Source organism: Silene latifolia, chromosome 8 (genome assembly GCF_048544455.1).
Source record: "Silene latifolia isolate original U9 population chromosome 8, ASM4854445v1, whole genome shotgun sequence".
Lineage (NCBI taxonomy): Eukaryota > Viridiplantae > Streptophyta > Magnoliopsida > Caryophyllales > Caryophyllaceae > Silene > Silene latifolia.
Window position 1 is genome coordinate 3,081,283 of NC_133533.1, and position 9,134 is coordinate 3,090,416.

The following is a 9,134-nucleotide window of genomic DNA, read 5'->3' on the forward strand; positions in this document are numbered from 1 at the left end:
CCCTTAACTCCTAAATAATTCCATCAACGTCCCTTCAATCTTCAATTATGGCAACCATACCCATAGACGTAATACATCACTGTTCTTATCACACAATATTTCTATTTTTGATAGTTTCCTACTTTCCTAATCCTTCTATTAAATTTACCTTTTCTATCTCAAGTTTAAAATTATAGAATTTCAGAGAAAGAAGGTAGAGTATTTATTTAAAACCCTTGCAAATTAAAGAAACCACAAAGTATCAAAAACCGTATTATCTAAATTCCGTTCACATCCGTTCAAACTCATGGTAATTTGATGAAAACCTAATCTCCGCGGCATTTAACAACACTCTCAAGGCTTCGATGGCTACCATACCCATGGACGTACTATACTCATGCATATTCCCTAGATTACCGGTCAAAACCCTAACTCGTTTCAAATCCGTCTCCAAAAGCTGGCAAACAATAATCTCTTCCCGTGAATTCATCCACCTCTACCACCACAACACCCTATCCTCAGACGCCAATCGCCTCATCGTATTCGTGAGTTGCGCCTTACAAGAATTCCACATTCACGAACTCGACTCTCCCTTGTCCCAATCTTTACACTTTTATAACCCTAAACCCGCACGTAGATCAATGTCCATCCTCGCCTCTTGCGAATTTTTCCTATTGGTAGACTTCTCTGGCATCGTTGGCCTCGTCTTGCTGAATCCATCTACAGGTAGGTATTACAAAATTCCGTACCCTCCTTACAGTAGTGGCACTGGACGCTATGGGATATGTGGCACTGGACGCTATGGGATATATCTCGACGATGCAAACAATGACTATAAAGTTGTTAGAATTCAAAACGTAGGAATGAACATGGAAGTTATGGTTTATAGTCTCAAAACTTACAAGTGGAGATTAATTGAGCGAACGGTGGAGAAATGTTACGCATGGTGCAGTGTCGTAATCGGACATTTACTTCATATAGTTTTCTCACTTGAGTCCAAAAAGAGAATCGGTTGTTTCGACATACTTGCTGAAAAGTGGACTACTGATGTTCCAATGCCTGAAATAAATGGCAATAGATCGATCAACTTAGCCGTACTTGACGGGTTACTATGTGTTACAACACAGGACGGTATATGGGTTATGAAAGAGTATGGCGTTAAAGATTCTTGGTTCCAATTAATGAACGAAATTTGGGATTGGCCTAATATTACTCCAATTGCTTTCCGCAAAGGATCACAAGACGAGGTATTATGTTCACGATATCGTAATTCTAAGTTGGAATATATTTGGTACAACGTTAGAGAAAAGAAAGCTACTATGGCTACACTCAATGCAGTTCTTCCTAACATGACTTATGGCTATATTTGCAAAGGAAGCCTTGTCGATTTTCCTTTTGGCCGAAACATGAAACTATATCATCCTAAACAAAGCCGAAGAAACTATTACGTCGTCTACACTCAATAGATTTACTTTAATTCAGTTTTTCCTTTGATTGTCGTCCTAACTATTTTTTATATACGACATTATTCATTACTAGGACACATGTTTTTTGCAAGGAGTCGAAAATCTGTTGCATTTTTTAATTTGTTATGGTCGTGCGACCGTTTAATATTTGTAGCAATGACACCGCGTATTATACTTAAGAAACAAAGTATAATAGACTATAGTGACGATGAATGGAACGGAGTCAGTATTAGTTATCGTCTTATTGATAATTAATTCCTCCAAGTAAAGGAGTTATATATAAATGAGATGCACTCCTTTAGATTAGTTGGTTTTGTGCTGACGAACTTGAAACAAAATCGTGGGAATTAGAAGTTGTAAATTTAGCAAATAATACCGTCCCGGTCAGTTGTTGTTCTATTCTATTTTGCGGTGTATCAGTCAATTGTTGTCTTTTCCATTTTAGAATTGCATTCGATGAGCGATTTGATCATTCACACTTAATTTGGTTCACTTGTCATCTTATAATTGGCCCCTCACCTTTCTTTGGTCTTTGTGCGTGCCAAAATCAAAAGGACAACAAATGACCGAAACGAAGGGGTATATCATAACAATTTATTAGCATATGTCAAACATTGTTCTTTAATTGTAACTGTGAAAACCAAGTAATAGTGTACTGCTTAGAGCGAACTGCAATTGCATAATCGTTATCGATGAGGTGTTGGTCTAGTAGTTAGGATAAAGGTAATTCTGACTCGATAAATAGATTATGGGTTTTTCTAACATGTGCCCTTAAAGCACATGATAATAAGCTAATTAGGGAAAGTTTGATGAGAATATATCATGACAAATTAGAGATAAAACTCATATTTACCATAATTTGTGATGGCACATGTTAGAAAATCCGATATATTATTAATTTAACGCCTTTGATTAATTTTATTAGAATCGGAATCCAGGAAAGTATATAGTTCCTATACTTACCAAAATACATCGCTTTCCTAATGAAACAATATTACCGACAGTTTATATCATTGAGATATTATACTACGTAACATTGTAGAATTTCAGAGGAACATGGAAAGCTTCACATATTATTTATCTTATTATTATTATACTCGTCAATTTATCATTGACGAGTATATTATTTGTCTTATTCCAATACTAAACCCTAAATAATTCCATCAACATCCCTTCAATCTTCAATAATGGCAACCATTCCCATGGACGTACTACATTCATGCATACTCCCTAGATTACCTGTCAAAACCCTAACTCGGTTCAAATCCGTCTCCAAAAGCTGGCAAACGATAATCTCTTCTCGTGAATTCATCCACCTCCACCACCAACATGCCGTCTCCTCCAGGCCCGTCTAACCCATGGTGCACTATGTGCATTTGCACTGGGCCTCAAAATTTTGGGGCCCAAATCTTGCCCATGTGATTAATAAAAAAAAAAGTAAAGCAATGAAGATAGGAGCACGAAGCATGCTAATCATTTCCAATCCTCCACAATTTTCTTTCCCCAAATAATTAATTACCTTCCCTAAAAATAATTAAATTTGCTATTTAATCTTCCCCAAACTTATCTCACGTTTCCTTTTTTAATCTTTAAAATATAATTATCTCAAATCAATTTTTCACAAATCATTCCAAATTTGCAATTAGATAGATTCGAAACTTCGTCAGTTTCAATTGCATATAAAAATCCCAGTTATACATTGAGTTTGAAAGAGATCGAAATAGGTAATTTTTTTCTTCCTTATCAAACTTCTTAAAGATGCATTATTTACGTTTATTATTAAGTTCTTGTTGTAATTTGGTTTTCATGGTTGAATTTTGTCAATTTCAGATTTTTAGCCTATTGGTTTGTTGAATTGTTTGTATAGTTCGTAGTTGTAAGTTTATATTTTTTGCATAAACAAAAAACAAGCATGAAGAGTCACTTACAGCTCAATCATCAAAATTAGCGTCGTTATAGACTATTTAGTTAGTACGGAGTGCTTATTTTTAAATTTTTAGAGTTACTGGATAGTCTGGATAACGACAATTAAAAAGCTTTTGCGGGTTTGAAGTTATTGAAGTCATATTTGCACTCAACCACAATGTTACGAGATCGACTCAATGGATTGGCGACAATGATAAGATCGAATAATTTGTTGGAGAATACTTATGATGAGATTTTGCTTTTGAGAACCAAAAAGAGCTTTACTTTTTCCATGAACTATTTTAATTTTTGAAAATCTTCAAAAAATTCTATAATATTTTGCATTGAATATGTAAAGACATATATGACGAATTTTGTATACTTCGAAAATTTTATATTACGAGGGCCAATTTTTAAGTTTTGCACCGGGCCACCTCAATCTCTGAGACGGCCCTGGTCTCCTCAAACGACAACCGCCTCTTCGTATACATGGATATTGGCTTAAAAATTTTCCACCTTCACGAACTCGACTCTCCCTTATTAGCCCCATCTGTACATTGGTATAACCCTGAACTCGCACCTTACGCCCTAACCATTCTCGCCTCTTGCGAATTTTTTCTATTAGTAAAAGCGTACCGCGACTTTTCAATCGTCTTGCTGAATCCATCTACAGGTAGGTACTACAAAATTCCTTATCCTCCTTCTTACAATGACAAGTTTGAATGCTATGGGACGTATCTCGACGAGGCCAACCATGATTGTAAAATTGTTCGAATACCTCAAAGTTCTAACCCTAAAGAAACTAACATGGAAGTTATGGTTTACAGTCTCAAAACTAACATGTGGAGAGTAATCGAGAGACGGTTTGACGATAAATGTTATAGAAGTTGGAGTTATTTCGCGGCAGTAATCCGTAATTTACTCCATATAATTATCGTAGAACACAAAAATGCCAACGCAAAAAAAAGTATCGGTTGTTTCGACATTGTGACTGAAAAGTGGACTAATGATGTTACCTTCCCTCACTTAAATAACCTTGAATGGATCCTCTTAACCGTACTTGACGGGTTACTATGTGTTACAGCGTTGGAGACGGAAGAGACGATGGGATTAGGTAATTGTTGGTGTGTGTGGGTTATGAAAGAGTATGGTGTTGAAGATTCTTGGTTTAAGTTAATGAGCGTCGCTTCTGACGATATTTTGTATTTGGATTTTTATCCGATTGCTTACCAGAAAGGATCACGAGATGAGATATTATTATGTAGACAATTTTCTACTAGGAAATGTATTTGTTACAATGTTAAAGACAAGAAAGCTACTACGGTTACAAATCCTACAATTGAAGGTATTCATCAAGGTTATATTTGCAAAGGAAGTCTTGTCGATTTTCCTGGTGGTGGAAACATGAAACTACATCCGCTTAAACAAGCGAAAGGAATTACGAAACTATTAGATCGTCTGAAAGCTACCATTTTGTCCTGCTTATGTTTTATATGCAGAACGTGACCTGATACTAGCCGTGGTAGTCCGTCATAGGAAAAAGGCGTGCTGGCCAGGTCAATGACGCTTTATTTCTGTGACGGACTAGCAGCTGCCCGTCACAAATTGATAATTAAATTCATATTGTTATATATTAAGAATATACTGTGTACTTAAAAGCTACATGAAGGGAGCGATAGGACGACCCGAATTGTCATATCATGTTTTGAGATCCGTAGTTTTACAGTAGAAATTTGTCCTATGATTTATATTAGAATTGTTTTCGACTATACCTATTTTTTGTTAAGTGCCGTTTAACGTTTTATTAATGAATTAATCTTTTCCTTAAAAAAAATATACTGTGTACTTATTCACAAAATTAAGTATTCTAATTTCTAATTACTCCCTTTCTCCCCTGTCTCAAAAAATTGTATCTCGACGAGTAAGATAGTGGGATATGTTTCTCTATTCGACAACCAAACTCGAGTCTGAGTGACATAGGCCTATGCTCTAATTAACTACTCTTAACGAATTACCGTCTCTTATATGAGACAGTCACATTAAATAGGAAGAAGAATAAAAAAGAGATAAGTATATTAAAAGGTACTAATATTGTCAGTAAAGCATGGTGGCTGAGTTGGTCATTTGTTTCTCACTCAAGCAGTTAACCCGCGTTCGATTCGCGGGATGAACTCATTTTTGTTTGTTGGTTTTTCAATTCTTTTGTTAGTTAATAATACATACTTACTTTCATAATAAACATATAAGTATATTTTTTGTTAAAATATGAAAACACTTTATCTATGTGCATGAGTTAATTAAATTTGAAAATACATGATTAACCTTATCATTTGAAAATACACGATTTACGTTTATAAAAGAATTAGCATTACTTTATTTTTTAAGCCAAAGTTTACAAATTGGAGTAATTATTGTGTGAGACAGTCCCATTATGTAAAAAACAACTTTTATTTATTAGCATCAAAAATATTTTTGTTTTTAAAAATAACCTATTTCACAGTGTAAAACCGTCTTATTCTATAATTGATCTTTATTTTTTCGTAAAATTAAAAATTAGTTATCTTTATAAATGAAAAATCGACATACATAATAACAGGAAATCATAATAAATAGGGCCCCGTATGACAAATTTCGAACAGGGCCACCGAATTCTCAGAGACGGCCCTGTCACATTTGTATTGGATAGGGTAACGTGTTGCCTGAGGAATCAATTATCGATAACTGATATTCACTCGGTTCCATTCACTTGTTTGTTTACTCTTTTATTTTTTGTGAGTTAATCGAAAGTAAACAAATGACCGGGGCATATGAAGTAATTAAAATACGTAATTCCTTGATGATCATGGTAATTTTTGCACGTTATGGATGTGATTAAGTACACTTTAATCTGAATATCTAACAAAATGAATTCATAAAATAGAATAACTTCATATCGAAAATAAATTTAGGATAACCAAAAGAAAATTTGATTTATATTGTGTCATAGTTAGGATAGCGTTAGCTGTGACTCAATGAAATGCTCTGTATATTACTAAATTTACATCTTTAATTGATTTTTTTTTTTTCGGTGCGAGGATTAATTTTAAGAACTAGTGTCTTGTGAGTAAATAAATTGAGCCTGAATTATAGGGTAAGACGGTATAACACCGTAAGGCATCAATTTTTGTGAAAAAACAATCATTTATTGCTAATCAATGAGACGTCATTTTACACAATGGGACTGTCTCAGACTCTCAGTGTAAAACCGTCTCAGTTGTTAGTACTTTTAACCGAGAAATAAACTTCTAGTTGCCAGAAAAAACGAAACATATTACTCTGTATTAACTTTTTTCCAATAATCAAGAACCGGGTTAGATTATCATTCAAATTTTCGTATATTACTCCATATCAACTGAGAAACATACGGTCCTACACTTACCAAAATACATCACTTTTCTTATCACACAATATTTCTATCTTCGATAGTTTCCTAATCCTTCTATTAAATTTACCATTAAGTTTTTAGGAAAAAAAAAATAACCTTTTCTATCTCAAGTTTAAAAATTAAAATTGTAGAATTTCGGAGAAAGAAGGGAGAGTATTTATATAAACCCTTGCAAAGAAACCACAAAGTATCAAAAACCGTATAATAATTCCTAAATTCCGTTCACATCCGCTCAAACTCATGGTAATTTGATGAAAACCTAATCTCCGCGGCCTTTAACAACACTCTCAAGTCTCAATGGCTACCATACCCATCGACGTACTATACTCATGCATACTCCCTCGATTACCTGTCAAAACCCTAACTCGTTTCAAATCCGTCTCCAAAAGCTGGCAAACGATAATATCTTCTCGTGAATTCATTCACCTCCACCACCAGAACACCCTATCCTCGGACGCCAATCGCCTCATCGTATTCGTGAATCGCGACTTACAAGAATTCCACATTCACGAACTCGACTCTCCCTTGTCCCCATCTGTACACTTGTATAGCCCTAAGCCCGCACCTATATCCATGTCCATCCTCGCCTCTTGCGAATTTTTCCTATTGGTAGACTTCTCTGGCATCGTTGGCCTCGTCTTGCTGAATTCATCTACAGGTAGGTATTACAAAATTCCTTACCCTCCTTCTTACCGTAGTGGCACTGAATACTATGGGATGTATCTCGACGACGCCAACAATGACTATAAAGTTGTTAGAATTCAAAACGTAATAACAAACATGGAAGTTATGGTTTATAGTCTTAGAACGAACAAGTGGAGATTAATTGAGCGAACGGTTGAGAAATGTTACGCATGGTGCAGTGTCGTAATCGGACATTTACTCCATATAGTTTTCGCACTTACCTATACCAAGTCCAAAAGGAGAATCGGTTGTTTCGACATGCTTGCTGAAAAGTGGACTACTGATGTTCCAATGCCTGAAATAAATGTCAATAAATCGATCAAGTTAGGCGTACTTGACGGGTTACTATGTATTATAACAGTGGACAGTACGTGGGTTATGAAAGAGTATGGCGTTAAAGATTCTTGGTTCATATTAATGAACATCCCTTATGATGATATTTATTATGATATTTGGGAGTGGCCTAATATTACTCCAATTGCTTTCCGCAAAGGATCACAAGACGAGGTATTATTATGTTCACGATATCGTAATTCTAAGTTGGAATATATTTGGTACAACGTTAGAGAAAAGAAAGCTACTAAGGCTACACTCAATGGAGTTCTTCCTAACACGACTTATTATGGCTATATTTGCAAAGGAAGCCTTGTCGATTTTCCTGGTGGCCGAAACATGAAACTACATCATCCTAAACAAGCGGAAGAAACTACTACGTCGTCTTAAAACTACCCTTTTTGTCGATAGATTTACTTTAAATCAGTTTTTCCTTTGATTGTCGTCCTAACTATTTTTTATATACGACGTTATTCATTACTAGGACACATGTTTTTTGCAAGGAGTTGAAAATCTGTTGCATTTTTTAATTTGTTATGGTCGGGCGACCGTTTACTATTTGTAGCAATGACACCGCGTATTATACTTAAGAAATAAAGTATAATAGACTATAGTGACGATGAATGGAACGGAGTCAGTATTAGTTATCGTCTTATCGATAATTAATTCCTCCAAGTAAAGGAGTTATATATAAATGAGATGCACTCCTTTAGATTAGTTGGTTTTGTGCTGACGAACTTGAAATAAAATCATGGGAATTAGAAGTTGTAAATTTAGCAACTAATACCGTCCCGGTCAGTTGTTGTCCTATTCTATTTTGGGGTGTATCAGTCAATTGTTGTCTTTTCCATTTTAGAATTGCATTTTATGAGCAATTTGATTCACTTGTCATCTTATAATTGACCCCCTCACCTTTCTTTGGTCTTTGTGCGTGCCAAAATCAAAAGGACAACAAATGACCGAGACGAAGGAGTATATCATAACAATTTATTAGCATATGTCAAACATTGTTGTTTAATTGTAACTGTGAAAACCAAGTAATAGTGTACTGCTTAGAGCGAACTGCAATTGCATAATCGTTATCGATAAAGTGTTGGTCTAGTAGTTAGGATAAAGGTAATTCTGACTCGATAAATATATTATTAACTTTAACACCTTTGATTAATTTTATTAGAATCGGAATCCAGGAAAGTATATACGAGTAGTTCCTATACTTACCAAAATACATCGCTTTCCTAATGAAACAATATTACCGACAGTTTATATCATTGAGATATTATACTCCGTAACATTGTAGAATTTCAGAGGAACATGGAAAGCTTCACATATTATTTATCTTATTA

General features: G+C 34.8%; 3 protein-coding genes across 3 annotated transcripts; all 3 read left to right on the forward strand.

The window, feature by feature from the left end:
* Nucleotides 1-620: 620 nt before the first annotated feature.
* LOC141597536 (F-box protein CPR1-like) lies at nucleotides 621-1,445 on the forward strand. The gene has a single exon (XM_074418002.1). It carries the CDS (start codon nucleotides 621-623, stop codon nucleotides 1,443-1,445), a length of 825 nt encoding a protein of 274 aa, XP_074274103.1.
* A 2,394-nt stretch (nucleotides 1,446-3,839) lies between these two features.
* LOC141597537 (F-box protein CPR1-like) lies at nucleotides 3,840-4,856 on the forward strand. The gene has a single exon (XM_074418003.1). The coding sequence runs from the start codon at nucleotides 3,840-3,842 to the stop codon at nucleotides 4,854-4,856; it is 1,017 nt and encodes a 338-aa protein (XP_074274104.1).
* A 2,491-nt stretch (nucleotides 4,857-7,347) lies between these two features.
* On the forward strand, nucleotides 7,348-8,181 carry LOC141597538 (F-box protein CPR1-like). Its single transcript, XM_074418004.1, has one exon. The coding sequence runs from the start codon at nucleotides 7,348-7,350 to the stop codon at nucleotides 8,179-8,181; it is 834 nt and encodes a 277-aa protein (XP_074274105.1).
* The last annotated feature ends 953 nt before the right edge of the window (nucleotides 8,182-9,134 follow it).